This window comes from Malaclemys terrapin, chromosome 12, assembly GCF_027887155.1.
Source record: "Malaclemys terrapin pileata isolate rMalTer1 chromosome 12, rMalTer1.hap1, whole genome shotgun sequence".
Taxonomy (NCBI): Eukaryota; Metazoa; Chordata; order Testudines; family Emydidae; genus Malaclemys; species Malaclemys terrapin.
The window spans coordinates 17,135,799-17,151,514 of record NC_071516.1 but is presented as its reverse complement, the minus strand read 5'-3'; the positions used below and the strand labels follow the sequence as shown (position 1 = coordinate 17,151,514).

Genomic DNA, 15,716 nt, shown 5'->3' with positions numbered 1-15,716 from the left:
TCTAATGGCAACAGTATTTGGCAATTACTGTCCTGGACTAGATTCAGATCAGTGACCTAAAGGTGAAAGGTGTGTCCTTTTAGCATTTTCCACCAATTTCCTTTCAGGCTTTGAAAGCCTGCAATAAAAATGGTAATGCTTCTGTAATATAGAAACATTTTTCTTTTTTGCAAGCAGTCTGTTTTCCATACAGTACATTTGGGAACAGTGGTTCATGATAAATAACATGTCCTGTCTCAAACATCAGGTAAAAAAAGTTATTTAAAAGGCAATCCTACGGTTGTTTACCATCCTGTAATCCTCTTTTATTTAGTGGTGGAAAATGAGACAGGTTAAGTATAATTTGTATTTCCAAGTATTTTTGCTTGTTAAAAATGTTTCCATTTAGGTAGAAACTTGAAGGGACTAGATTTGGTATTATTTCAGTTATTGTGCAGTCCTTGAAATCCCTTTGCATTTTTTATTTTGCAGGAGGAAGAAATGTTTCGTCCAAATATGTTTTTTCTTCTCTTGCTTCCACCTATTATATTTGAATCTGGATATTCATTACACAAGGTGAGATACTGCCAGGTAATCATTTTACAACTTGATCTCTCCTTTGGACCAAATTCTGCCTCAGTTACTGTGATGCAACTCTGGAATAATTGCATTGAATTCCACCATACTTACACTCATGGAATTGAGAGTGGAACTTGGCCTCTTGGACCCAGAATGCAGGGCATGTAGTTTCTGCTCCTATTAACTGAGCATTGGCAATGTACTATAAAAACATAAAGAGTCATGTTCCATTCTCCAAGAAGTTTCTAGTCTGATGAAGGCAAATCAAGGAAGAAGGATCTAAGAAGAAATCTAGGCTATGTCTACACTGCCAATTGAATGACAAAACTTTTGTCTTTCAGAGGTTTTAACCCGCCGCACCCTCCAAAAGACAAAAGTTTTGCTGCGACAAGTGCCGGTGTGAACAGCGTATTGTCGGCAGGCGAGCCGACAAACAGTGGCTACGCTGCGCGACTTTTAGCGACACAGCCATGTCGCTAAAAGCTGTGTAGTGTAGACATAGCCCTAGAGAGTTTTCTCTTCCTTTTTAGAACTTGGCTGTAGTGTCCACACTTTAAGCCTTTGCTTTGGGCTTGGCTGAAGTCAAGAAGGCCCTGTTGTATTTTAGTGACAAGCTGGAAGACACATTCCTTGCCCCAAAGAGTTTAAAATCAAAGCTATTGGCCCTAAATAGGAAGTAAATGTATTAAAATATATTCTTCATGTTATTAAAAAAAGAGATGGGTTTTCTTGTTACAACATATTGGGAGGTACTTTTAGCTGCTCAGCTCTTTAATAACAGCTTAAATCTGAATGAACTTTTAATTCCATGATTAATATCAGCCAGGGCTTCTAGTATCACTGTGTGGAGAATCTTAATAACCATACTGAGCTAAATGAGAATTAGATCCTGCATAAAGAAGACTAGGAAAGAGATTAGTGTAATCTATTTTAATTATTAGGAGTAAAGTAAGTATTTGCAATGAAATAAAATTTCACTTCAATCATACTTGTAAAGTACAAACATCAAAATGTATTCGTTTTAAAAAAGTATTGCACCTAAAGGATTTTCAGATTTATAGAAGGAGAATATGTATTTAATTTGAAGGATGCAGAACAAAATAACAAAACAAGCAAGGAGATTCTGAGTTAAGGGTGAAACTCTGTTTGTAAAGGGTCAAGACTGATAGAAATAAACGAAGGCCTCCCAGCTGTGCTTTGGTACATGTCTATGCACACTGTCAAAGCAAGTCTTGTAAATGTCTTTCCCCTGCCTGCTTCGTATAGATATGAATATGGGTACATTTGAGCTCAGTCCAACCAAGTGCTAAGCACATATAACCCAGCAATTGGAAGACAAATATATAGGAATCTGCTTTTAACTTCTTAGGTTGTTTTGGGGATTTTTAGTTTTACGGTTCATTTTCACTACCTCACTCTGTCTTGCTTTTGTGTTTTCAGGGTAACTTCTTTCAGAACATAGGTTCCATCACTCTGTTTTCTGTGTTTGGCACAGCAATTTCAGCTTTCATTGTAGGTGGAGGAATTTATTTTTTGGGTCAGGTAAGAAAAATGTCTTTGAAACTCCTGCATGTAATAGGATGGTCTTTCGAAAGCCTATTCTTTTAAAGAAGGGTCAATAGCCAATGGAAAAGATTATATAAAACAAGAACTGATGATAAGCTTTACATTACCATGTATCCCACACATTACGTTACAAAAAGCGGGGGAAGGTCTATCAGTGTATGTAATTTCCTAGTTAGCTCCTGAAGTCAGGCAACTGAGGTGCACAAAAGGTGGATCAAGATGGAAAAGTGCATTAAACAGGAGAATCAGAATTAATTGCTTTTTCAGAAATGCAGCATGGGCTAAACTAAAGAAGTGATCATAGGACCGGAGTAAGGCACCTCTATGAGTTCTAATCTTAGCTCTGTCACTGACTCACGGAATAGCTTGGGCAACTTCATTTAATCTTTCTCCTATCTCTTATTTCCTCATCTCGACAATGGGGCTAACAATAATTCCCTACCTCACTGATGTCCCGTGAGTTCTAGTTAGAATTTACAGTCTGTAAAGCACTTCTTGGGTATTAATTATTAATTTATGATGAAATTTTTATCATTTTGCTGTATGATGCACACATGTACATCAGGATTAAAGTGAAGTTTGAAACAAAGCTCTTATGAAATTATACTAAATATATACCTAGTAAAAATAATAAAATGAAATCTTTACACAGCTGATTGTAACTTTTTTTTTTTTTTTTTTGGGCCTGTCCTTTTAGGCTGAGGTAATTTATAAACTGAACATGACAGACAGGTAAGTTCTTGGTAAAATTGCCTAGTATCTTCCAAGAGGCATTCTCCAAAATACTGCAGTAGATGTGATGAACAGTACTCACCCAGGTGTTCTGATTGTGTTCTGGATCGCTTAGATTTAATATCACTTGTAAAATCATTAATCAGAATTAACATTTTTAATTCTTGTAATGCCTTTTTCCTAATGAAGTATATTAAGACTTACTAATCGATAGCATTATCTGATCAAAGTGACTGGAGCAACAGAAACACAATAACGAACAGCTTGGCACAAAAATATTTTTTTCCTTGCAAAATCTTTTTTCCCAGACTTCAAAATTAAAATGTGTAAATTGTGATGTGTGTTTGATAACCTGACATAATTAAAATATATTATAAAGGGATGGCCTCCTTACCCAGAGCTTCTCCTTAAACAAGGAGTGAACTTGTGAGAATTAATACCATAGACTTTTCAAAGCACTTGGCTGGCAAAGGCTCAACATAGTTTTCTAGAAACTCCCCAAACTGCACAAGAGGTCAGATTTCTGCTCTTGGTTACACTAGTATAAATCCAGTGTAACTGGATGGAGAACTTGCATTTACTTTTTTGTTTTTTTGTTTTGGTTTGTCTTTTATCGTGTACACAAGCACAGAAGATTTGTATTAAAGTCCACAAATCTGTTGGCTTATTCAGAACCAGGAAACGTGACAAGAAAAAGTATGCATGAACTGCAAATGTCTTCCTTACTGGCTCCAGCATCTGGCTTTGCACAGCTGACAGCTCTTGATTTTGTGGTCTCTACCTTTTGGTATAAGATCTAAGGAAGCTTTAGCATCTTTTTTTAAATGTTTCCCTTTTGTTCTACATAGGAGGAGTATTGTAAGTAGCAACTGATAGCATGGCTAAACCAGCTCCTTGTTTTGGTCTGACTCAGTCTTTTCTATTAGTCGTCTAGTCTACGAATAAGTATGTAAGAGTCAGTTCCTATGTCAGGGTTTTTTCTGACAAAATAATTAAGTTCCCCACTATGTATGCACAACTAAAACCCAACATAGTGATGTAAGGAAACCTACATTAAAAAAATAAAATAAAAAAGTTTGACAGTCTGACAGTGTATGTGAAATCCGAAATGTAAAATATTCTAACTGTGAAAGAAAACTAGGCATTACCTAGTTGATAAAAGCCTCTTTCAATTTCAATAACTTTAATGGCATGACAGTAAATACAAGTGTGACCACAGTCAATTTTTCAAGTAACTGTCTAGGGCAGGTTTTACATTGTTAATGGGATTCTATGCAGTCTGTTCACTCTGTATCATTGTACATATCTGATTTGGTGGTTTGGATTGTCACATATTGAAAATCTGTTTCCACAGATTTCCCTTTCTTGCTTTTAGTGGGACACTTTTACTTACTTCTGAAAGTCTGGGGAGGCATATTGCTCCTACTTCTTTGCAATTTGGACATCCATAGGTCAGCCTGAGTTATCAGGCTTAGTGGAAAACTCAGAGTACATAAGATCCCCATGAATTCATGGTCTATTAACAAGTTTTGCTGTATTTAACAGATGATCCTTTCTTCCAAAAAGAGAGAAAAAAATTCTCTTACTTTTTGTTTTAAATATTGCTAGTCAAGTGCTCCTTAATGAGAAGATACAACTTTCTGCAAAATATACCTATACTGTTCCCTAGAAAATCCACTGGTATTTTCCATGCTTTTTCATTCGTCAGTATTATCTAATATGCTGTACATTTATATTGGCATGTTTTCTTTTTTGGGTTTTATTTATTCTCGCAGTTTTGCATTTGGCTCCTTAATATCTGCTGTGGACCCGGTGGCTACTATTGCCATCTTCAATGCCCTTAACGTAGATCCTGTGCTTAACATGTTGGTTTTTGGAGAAAGTATTCTCAATGATGCAGTCTCTATTGTCCTGACAAAGTAAGTGCATTTGAATTTGTACTGTACTGTAGCACTCCCTTGTAGATGGCCATAAAGCTCTAATTAATTTTGTTACAGATCCCCTTTTAGACTTACAAAATTCCTGATTCTTAACAAAAACTGTATAGGCAGAAAATACATGTTTTTCATCTCATATCGTTGTGTTGCTTGCCTATGTATCCAAAGTTATAACAGGGGAACTAAGTATTGTCATTCTGCTTCTATTCTAATATTATAATAGCAATCACATTAGCTTGACTATCTCTTATCCTTAAAGTGCAGTTCTACTCTGAAAAATTACCTTATAAAGCGACTTTGTTGAGCTTTATTTCAGTAGTAGTTCATTGATTCCAGATCAGATTTGCTCAGTTTACATGTTAAATTTTTTCCCTCCTCACCCCAGTCCTGGGATCTGAAAAGCAAGCTTTGTTCTTTCTGGCTTATTTAAAAAGATTTTGCTAGCCAAATCCTTCTGTCATTGCTCCTCTTTGACTCCTGGTCATTGGTTTATGGAATCCTGACTGCAAGCCAGTGGGGTTGCACTGGTGGCCCTGCAAAGGGAATTAAGTTAATAATTCTATTGACAGTACATGAGCCAGAAGAGAATCCAGTTCACTCTCTCTTAGCTATGTTGGTTCTGCAGGGCTGACAGGAATAAAATGTTCCCCAATTTTACTGTTTTCATTGAAGTCTGTAGATGTCACTAAGAATACATAGGGACAGCAGATCTCCTGAGTAAAAAGGTGCTATATTTACATAGCCATTTTCAGGGAAGAAATGTACTTTAACCACTATCTATCATAGGTACTTTTCAATAAGGCCAGGGGGTCTGCGAGCTCTAACACAATTGGGCTCTTTCTTTCCATATTGCCTCATGCTGTAGCAGTTTCATATTCCATGGGCTCCAAAGAGCTCTCCCCTTTCCTCCCAGCCTCTCCCCTAAATCACTTATTTTGCCCTTCTTCAGTGACCCTGCAGCCTCTCTCCTCTACATGGGGATGGGGCTTTCTGTTTGTTTGTTTACTGTCCCACATAAGGATCATGTGATTTGTCTTTTTATTCCTTCTCCAACCTTTAGTTTTTACCATTGAAAAATGCATTTTCTTTTCCCTGCTAAAAGTGTGGAACCTGTGTTGCTGTGCTGGGCATCATTGTAGCCTATTGATCCATTGTGAGAAGATTTCACAAGAGCAATGTTAGATTTCCAGATTTTTAATGGAATTAGGTTTCCCTTTAGGGATTATACCAACACTTGATTTAATATCTTCTGACATTGCTCTTGTTATATCACAGTAAAAGCCTTTTAAAAGCAGTAGCAACAGAGAACTGTAGGTTGCTTGAATTTTTTTCTAAAGACATTTGGCTTTTTCAGATCAAGTCTTCATAACTGTTTGTTGCTAATGTTTTTTTTTTTTCTTTTTTAAAATCATTCCCAGCACAGCAGAAGGTTTGACAAGAGAAAATATGTCAGATGTAAGTGGATGGCAAACCTTTCTCCAGGCACTGGGTTACTTTCTTAAGATGTTCTTTGGCTCTGCAGCACTTGGCACTCTTACCGGCCTTATTTCTGCATTAATATCCTTTTTGGGGGTAATGTGATGCACATGCATAAATTGGTGAAGTCTACCGTTCTAACAATGATTTTCATCCAGTCATTCTGTAATGTTCCTTAGAGGGATGATTTTTATATAAGGTCTTTTTGTGGGCATGATATTTTCTCTCGCTTATTTTGTTTGTAATATTAGTGCTAATGGGCCTATTTTTAAACCTTACATAAAAGCTTTGTATGCTTAGATGATTGTAATTAAGGTCTAAATTATTGTATACTATTTTAGATTATATGTAGATAGTGTTATAAATTTGCTAGTTGTTTTCTAAATTCACAATATTCTGTTTTCAACATTGATCCGTTTTAATAGCATACGTCCTAGTTTTCACATGTAAAAACGGTAAATTAATCTTTTAAAAATAAGAAAAATATCTTTCCCCAAGAAATTTTAAAGTCAGACCATGAAATCTGCCAGTCTTACATGTCATATTCAGCGACCTGAATATGGATACCGCTCAGTTTGGGTTTATATGCTGAATTATATCTGTGGCTTTCTACACCAGCTTGAATTGGTTGCTAAACAACCCGAGAGCTTCTCCCCTAAGATAAGGAAGGTTTGTTTAAACCAGACACCTTTGTTGCTTTTGAAAGCTTGCTTCAATGTTTAAAATAGAAACCTGTTTCATATTTTTTGTGCTAGCCTTATGCTACAGTTATTTGTTTAACCTGTCCATATTGTCAAGTACTTTGTTTTGTAAATGAGAGGACCAGAGTGTTTGTTTAAACATGGGCACATTTGCGATCTTTGTTCATTAGAATTGTTCCATGCACTTTTGATTCATTCAAAACATCTCAGCAAAAGAGAGAGACTGATATTTTCCTGATGCAGCTATTTTTCATTCAGTAATATCTAACTGACGAAGGCCAAACAGAAAAGCAGTTTAACTGCTCTGATATTTTATTGTTGTTTGAGCCTGAAAATATTAGCTAGCGCAAAATATTTCTGTGAAGCAAATAAAATTTATAATAGTTGCCGGCAGATAGATATGATTGAAACTTGCCTGCTCATTAGCCTGGAGGAACCTGAACTTCCATGTCACAGATGTCTTCTGAATTTTAACAAAGATGAATGTGGACTATTTTGAAAGTGAGACAAGAGCATGATTCGTCAAGTGCATGAACATGTTGATGTAGATGTTATCGCTGATCAGTCATGTCCATTTGGAACGAACTCAAAATCTAGCTGAATATACAACTGATGACATATAGAGCATGTTTGCCCTACTAAACATATAAGGTGAAATCTTGCTCCCCTCCTCTGCAACCATGTTGTATTTCCACTGCATGATATGGCGAGGGGAAGCTCTCATACAGGTAGTAGAGGTCTGCTACAGTGAATCTGAACGGGTGGATTACACTAATTCGCAGGTAGTGTATGCTGAGCCACTGGTTAAATCTCCTCCTGAGTTGGGAATTCACTTGCTTTGGGTGCTGCTGCAGCCCTGAGGCTGTAACACCAGCTATGGAACAGCTCTGATTCTGCTCTGCTCCCTTCTTCCCGAGAGAAGCCCAGCTCGCAGCCTGGCCAGCTAAGAGGTGGGGGTGGGGGTGGGGTCCAGGTTTGGTTCTAACTTAATTAAACCCTTTGCCCTTTCACAGTAAAGAATCATTTTGCTTTTAATTTTTTCCAATCTTTGATGCTAAGTGGGAAATAACTGTATTACAGCTGCTTCAAAAGCAATCTAGGCCAGGGTGAAATCCTGGCTTCATTGAAGTCAGTCCTCACATCTTCTTGTCAACTGTCTAAAATCTTGATTATCACTCCAAAAGTTTTTTTTTCTCCTGCTGATAATAGCTCATCTTAATTAATTAGCTTCTTACAGTTGGTATGGCTATTTCCACCTTTTCATGTTCTCTGTATGTATATATATCTTCTTACTATATGTTCCATTCTATGCATCGGAAGAAGTGGGCTGTAGCCCACGAAAGCTTATGCTCAAATAAATTTGTTAGTCTCTAAGGTGCCACAAGTACTCCTGTTCTTTTTGCGGATACAGACTAACATGGCTGCTACTCTGAAACCAGTGGAAGCTATGCCATTGATTTGAATGGAGCCAGGATTTCACTCCTAGTAAATCTTTCTAGAACGAATACAGGTGCAGTCAGAGGTTAGCTCACATTTTCATAAACGTCTAAGCAAGGACAAAAGAGGATTTTATTTCTGTCAAAAGTAGAAATCAGAGAAAACGTGTGGGCCATTTCAGTTCTGAGTCCCAGCTTCTAACCCATCCCATATTGATAGAAAGCCATTATTGTTTGAAGACTGTTCTGTGACTTCTCTGCAATAAATTTGGTGGTCTCAGTTCAGTTCTGAAGGAACAGGAATACACATCATGATTGGAAATGTCTGCTAGTCTGAGTGGAGGGGTCAACAAGTGAATGTGCATACAAAAGTGGTGCTTCTAGATCCAGGTTTAAACACGTTGGCATGCTGCTGTCCATATTTTATGTACTCGGTAAAAAAAAACAGTGGCCTTCAGTCTCTAGGGCTGTCTGTCTAACAGCTTTCACCAACTTTAATTTCACTTCAAACCCTCCATCCCAGAAATGATTAATCAATCCACAGGATGTTTTACAGGCTTAATATTAGCAATTCACGAAACAAATATATGAAATGTGGTGAATGGTGAACCTATATGGAATAGATGAGAATTTTTCTGTGGATTTCTTTTCTTACTTTTTCCTTAATGGTTTGATATGTACGTACTAAAGCACATTGATTTAAGGAAAACACCCTCCCTGGAGTTTGGGATGATGATTATCTTTGCTTATCTTCCTTATGGACTTGCAGAAGGAATCTCACTCTCAGGTAGGCAGCAAAATGAATATGTGCAAAATTAGTTATTGAATTGTAAAAAGTTAGCAATCTGGATGTACAGGATTTTCAGTTTCTGGTACTGGGTTCTCTTCCCCCCAGTGTTCCAATGTGTGTGAGATACATATTGACACTAATATTAATACTGTAGTTTCAAATGACTCATTCTGCATATTTGCATGCACAATTACTCTGTGCATACAGTCATGTTACTAAGGCATACAAATGGAAATGTGAACTATTTTGAAACCTGACCTAGTGGTTTAATGTGTTAAAGTATTTGGTGTTGCTGTGAAAACAGGCTTTGCCCTGTAAACAAGCTATGCTAAAATACTGACCATATTACATAAACATTTCAAAACATGAAACCTTTTTATTCCTGGTACGTATTGCATAGTAATATAAAAATCATTGTAAAATACTGTAAATTAGTCATTAATTATTGTGTATGGCAGAGAATGTTTACAAATATGACTTCTTAATTGCTGACATTAGAAAGTACTTCACTTCTTTTTTAAGTACGTAACACGTTGTAATGACAAAGTCCCTTATTTGTTCAAACTACTTCCAAAAATGATTAATCAGAAGAGTAGAAACTCTGAATAACCTTGGTCATGTTCTGTAACTACAAAGGTCATCTCTGCATTCCAAACAAAGGATTCTTTTGAGTACACTTCAGATACGTGTTCTTTTCCTTCCATTCCAGTTCATCAGGGCCATCCTGTTTGGGCATGTAGCTGTAGTCAAATACCGTTAGCTTTTCAAACTTTCTTTGTTTTTGACTAAACAGGGCATTGTGTTATAACCCTCAGTTAAGTTTATCATTATTCCCAAATGTCATTTAGTCCTTTCCGTAATCTTCACCGCAGTTGATTTCCTCTTGAGGAACATGTTGTGGCCTTGTGCTTACTTATTCCACAAATTCCTTACAGGTGACAGTATAGTAACTTCACCAGTAAGTAATGTAATGTGTTTCCACAGAACTGCAAAAATCACGGCCACCATCTTGGATTCACTCTTTCACAGGAACAAGACCCTGGGGTTGCTTTTGAAACTTTTAAAGCCTTTTTTAAAATGTTCAGCTCTCCATGAACAACTGAAAACTGCACATAATGCTTTCTTATTGCTTCTTGAGTGCTCAGAGAAAGTAAAACATATAGCCCAAGAACTGGATGGAAAATGGAGTAAAGTAATCCTCCCCCAACTTAAAGCAAGGGTGCAGGACTGCACCATACTACCTCACTTTCTAAGGCTGCTGCTCCAGCCCATGGGGTGGAATATCAACTGCTGGCTCAACCTGCCACTTGCATATGGTGTTAGGGCCACAGATCTTTATAATTGTAAACCTAATGTCCCCTCCCTTAGCTCTCTCCACTGCTACTTTCCATGCTAACCTAAAATGGCTGGGTTAGAGGCCCCCTCTGCATCATTCTGGGCGTGCATAGGCCCACCTTGCACAGCAGCTTTACCCTGGCTCCATCATGGGCCATAAGGATTGTGCCATCTCTCCCTACCAATGATAAAATTCCCCCTCCATCTCAGATTGATAGTGAGCAGTGTGTAGAGCGGGGAGACTAACTTTGCTTGGAGAATTAAATGATGCAATTTCCTAGCCCCATAGATTTGAGTTTTTCCCTTTTGATCTTGCCTATCTTTGCTGTGTGTCAGGGAAATTAAAAGCAGGAAAACATGGTTTGGGTTCAGCGTATTACACACCTCATGGACATCCTGATAGGAAAACCTGAAAGAACAAGGGTTTATTCTTTAAACTAGACATGGAGTTCCAGATCCTGCCCTTGAATACACCTGTGCAAGCTTGATGAGGTGAATTACATTCCAACAGCAGCCAGCAATCCATCTACACTAGAGCTCCCAATGTTCCTATGACTATGGCGCTGAACCAGTGTTAGCAATGATGGGAAAATTTCCCCTACAGTAGACACCCCCTTAACCTCTTCCTCAGCTTTCCCAACTGTAAAATGGGATAATCCTACCTTGTGATGGTGTTGTGAGGATTAAGTAGGCAGTGTTTGTAAAGTTCCATATAAATGCTAAGTATTATTCTGCTGTTTGACAGTTGCACTGTATCCACAGGTATCATGGCAATCCTGTTCTCTGGCATTGTGATGTCTCACTACACACACCATAACCTTTCCCCCGTTACACAGATCCTAATGCAACAGACACTGAGAGCCGTTGCTTTCATGTGTGGTAGGTACTACCTTTAGCTTGAGCCTAATATCCATTAGATTAATATTTGTTTTGTATGAAAGGAAGATTCTGTTAGGGTCAGGAGGGAAGGCTGAGTGATCCTCTAGCCAGTCGTATATCAGTACTACATGTCTCTACCAACACACTTACTACTATGAAGGCTGCCAGGTAGTCTAAAGTCACCTTTACTGACATATTGGGTAAGCTATACAGTAAATCTTCTCCCTCCCACATCCTTCAGTCCAAGCTCTAGCAAAGACTTGACACACAATTGAGAACCAAATAGATCTTCTTGCCTCCTTTTCCCCTCTGGCCTAGTTTCAGTTGAAGGAGACTTGAACATGTCCCTATTTTTAAAATGGTTTTGGATATAAAGAAGCTATTTGAAAAAATAATAGTGTTTCAGACATTGGCAAAGATTAATAGGTATCTCCAGTCAAACCGCTCGGAGCAATGCAATTGGTAGCCTTTCCTTTTTTTCCTGTTGGCCAAACTTGTGAGGAAGAAAGGGAGAAGATTCTGCATCACAATATAAACTTACGTTTAAGGGCACCTGCATGATACCATACCTTTGTGCAAGAGGAATAGCAGAGTATGTCTACACTACCTGCCGGATCGGCGGGTAGCGATCGATCTATCGGGGATCGATTTATCGTGTGTAGTGTAGATGCGATAAATCGATCCCCGATCGCTCTCCCGTCGACTGCTGAACTCCAGCAGTGCGAGAGGCAAAAGCAAAGTTGACTGGGGAGCCGCGGCCGTCAATCCCGTGCCGCAAGGCCGCGAAGTAAGTAATTTTAATTCCATCTAAGATACGTCAACTTCAGCTACGCTATTCTCGTAGCTGAAGTTGCGTATCTTAGATTGATTTCTCTCCCCCCTTCCCCCCCGCGCCAGTGTAGACCAGGTCTCAGTGTCTCTGTCTCTCTTCCTAACAAAGAGCCCGCTTTGCTAGAACTAGATCAGCTGAAAATGCAGTAATCATATACATGCAAAGTCTAATCATTTTAAAACACATTGAATGTTCTAAATAGCATATTGACTTTGTGCTTCAGAAATAAAGTGACATTATGAAAATGCCTTAGTAATTGTTAATGGCATTATCGGAGACATTTGTAAAAATAACTTCCATGTGTTGTTAGAACAATATATTTGCTTGTATAATGCAGTATTTTAATTTATCATGCAAAGCATTAAGAAGTGCAGTAATTTAGTAAGATTTAAATAATTATGCATGTAACTTTATAATCAAATGTTTGACTCAGAATGTTTGAAAGTTCTGTGAGATATTCATTTTTATATAGGGCCTGATCTAAAAAAATCCACTAGGGTCAATGGGCGTCTTTTCATTAACTTCAATGGGCTTTGAAACAGGCCCAAATTCTTCAAGCAGGCAAGCATACCAGTGAAGACATTTTTCAGTAATTTAGGGTAAAATTCTGCTAGCCTTCTTCACGCTGATTAATATTTACTCCTGAAATCAGACTACTCATGGAGTAAGGTGCTGCTCAGTGAGAATAAGGGTGGCAGAATCTGGCCCCTGCATTATGGTAGATATGTCTATTTTGAATCTGGCCTGAGTCGAAGAAGCAGGGAGTGTGTGCGTGCATATATATAATGTATGTAATAGCCTAGTACAGGAGTAGGAAAGGTTGTAGATACCAGCTTTTATTGACCAGCATAGTTTTATTTGAATAACTAAGTTTGATCTCTTTTTCAGAAACCTGTGTTTTTGCATTTCTTGGTCTGTCCATTTTTAGTTTTCCTCACAAGTTTGAAATGTCCTTTGTCATCTGGTGCATAGTAAGTATTTACTTTCCTCTGAAAGCTTTTAAAACCTTTTACAGTAGTTGTAAAAAAAAAAAATTACAGTATTTTTCATGGTCTATAGGGCTCAAGAGTTATGTTTTTACAAAACCTCCTATGTTTATTTTCATAAAATATTCTCAGGCTATTTATATATTGTACATCATGCACCCAGAATCCCCAGCAGTGAAATGAAATTAACTATTTCTTCTGATTGTCCACACGACTTTGGCATGGATTTCTAAGAGCATATTTTAAGGAATTCTAATGTAGCTAGTGCAGCTTGTGTGTATGAGATTATTTGAAAAGACCTCAGGAATCCCTGCTTGAGTCTGACTTTCAGTCAGATTTATTAAAATAGCACCTTTTCAGAAGTCCCAAAGGGTGGAAAGATTATGAGGGGAGCACTTCTTCTCTACGTAACATTTTAAGTTCCTGAATTTTTTACATATTTTAATTATAAAGTAAAAGAAATAAATGATACTTTAGATTATGCCTCACACGAGGATAACGTGCCTGTTACTATTATCATAATATCAGTTTACAAATGCATAACATGCTCCCCTTTCACAGAGGGAAAAGAACAAAATATTAATCCACAGTGGGGCTGGCCTAGAGGGTAGCACCAGATGCTACCACATTTGCGTGTATACTTCAGAAGCGCCCTTGTTCTGCCATGAGAGACGTTGAGGTGTTGGTCTCATCTGTGGGAGCTGAGAGGCTGCTCTCAATACATTACATTTAACTTCCTCTTCTCACAAGCAGAGTGGCATTTCATTCTCGTTGGAGACTGCCTTCACAGCCCAAAGGCAAAGGCAGTAATTATGGCTGGTTGCCAGCCCTAGGAACTCCCACACGTTCTAGCTCTAGGATATTTATCTTGTCAAGGCATGTTTGTTGCGGTGTTCTTTCATGAGCAGCATTACCGGAACTCCACCTTATTAAGCAGAATTTTCCTTTACATTTGTTGACATTCATTGTGTAGAAGAAAATTATCCTCAGTTCTCATAATTCTATTTGCATATATTGGGTATGTTCTTTTATAATGATTTCTGGGAAGTGCTGAGGGACTGAATTATAACCAGCTGTTTGGCTTTCCGCCCGTTTCTCTGAGGCACTGGCCTATGGGGAGGCAGCAGAAATTTCTGCTTGCCTTTCAGCTGCTCCACAAATGATTAAAGGAGCTGGACTGCTTTTGGGGGGCTATCAGAGGCACTCAACCTGCACTCAAATGAATCCCTGGGTTTTTTGGAATGCCCTCTTGGCTTTCAATTCACTTGTCATTTGTAAAACAGCATCTGGTAACTTTTTCAATTATTTCTATAGTCTCTCTGTAATGAGTTTTAGTTCCAGTGACTTGGTGTTTGAAAATGTAAGCTCCACATTGACCTATGCTGAGCAATTGCTTTAAGTTGGATTACCAGTATAGCTAGTTATGAGGCATGTATGTTGAGAGTAATACATTACCTTAACTATTCACAAACTGGTTACAATTTATACTGCTCTGTAGAGAATGGATCTAATGCATTAAATAGCCTTTAACTCGTTATCTAATTTGTTGCTGTTAACAGGTACTTGTCCTGTTTGGCAGAGCAGTGAATATTTTTCCTCTCTCTTACCTGCTCAACTTCTTTCGTGATCATAAAATCACCCCCAAAATGATGTTCATCATGTGGTTTAGTGGTAAGTCTAAGCTTGGAGTTTATAGCATAGTGTATCAATAGTAGGTGCTGCTCTGCATAATATTGTGCCTCTGTCTATGGTGCAAACGCTAAATAGGCATTTGTGTCCTTCTCAAATCTACATGCAGCCGCAATGCTATGTTTTCCCTATGCAGGTGAGCCAGGCAGTAAAGAGCCCAGTCCGGGAAAGTGTACAAAGACTGCCTTTAAAATAGCCTGATTTTAGGGACCTAATAGCTTGACAGATTTGCATTCAAAAGCTGTAGAGATCTGATTTGTTTAGAAATTCAGATAGGCAATCAAATGCTAGGGTGATGGGCACAGCATACGAACCTAGATAGCCTTAAAACATGAAATAGGTTTAGAAGAAGAGACTTCTAATAGGTTGAACATCATGTTCATTTATAAGGATACAGAGGCCAAATCTTGCTGTTGATGTAGTTTTTATTCTTGGTTTATAATCCTCTCTGATCAGGTTTACGTGGGGCAATTCCATATGCCCTGAGCCTCCATTTGGGCTTGGAGCCAATAGAAAAGCGGCAGCTCATTGGGACCACAACTATCATTATTGTGCTATTCACAATTTTATTGTTGGGTGGAGGAACCATGCCCCTTATCAGACTGATTGATATTGAGGATTCTAAAGCGCGAAGAAGGAACAAGAAGGATATTAACCTCAGCAAGACTGAAAAGATGGTTTGTTCCTTTTATTCTTAATTTTTTTAAATGAATGATCATTGATACTTTTCTTTAATTTTCAAAAAAGATCAATGCATAATAAATATAAAGTGGTACTTTCTGTTGGAAAAAGAGATGAA

At 38.0% G+C, this 15,716-nt stretch overlaps 1 protein-coding gene across 2 annotated transcripts in view; it reads left to right on the top strand.

Annotated features, from left to right (window-relative positions):
- Positions 1–15,716, top strand: part of SLC9A8 (solute carrier family 9 member A8) — a 50,582-nt gene that overhangs the window by 23,204 nt on the left and 11,662 nt on the right. The window contains exons 5-14 of one of the 2 annotated variants that reach the window (XM_054045969.1): positions 472–555; positions 1,999–2,100; positions 2,822–2,856; positions 4,632–4,775; positions 6,212–6,350; positions 9,088–9,193; positions 11,294–11,410; positions 13,131–13,213; positions 14,788–14,899; positions 15,374–15,594. In XM_054045969.1, coding sequence (XP_053901944.1) covers positions 472–555; positions 1,999–2,100; positions 2,822–2,856; positions 4,632–4,775; positions 6,212–6,350; positions 9,088–9,193; positions 11,294–11,410; positions 13,131–13,213; positions 14,788–14,899; positions 15,374–15,594 — 1,143 coding nt within the window. The remainder of the gene's footprint in view (positions 1–471; positions 556–1,998; positions 2,101–2,821; positions 2,857–4,631; positions 4,776–6,211; positions 6,351–9,087; positions 9,194–11,293; positions 11,411–13,130; positions 13,214–14,787; positions 14,900–15,373; positions 15,595–15,716) is intronic. The other variant, XM_054045970.1, reaches the window with a different exon arrangement.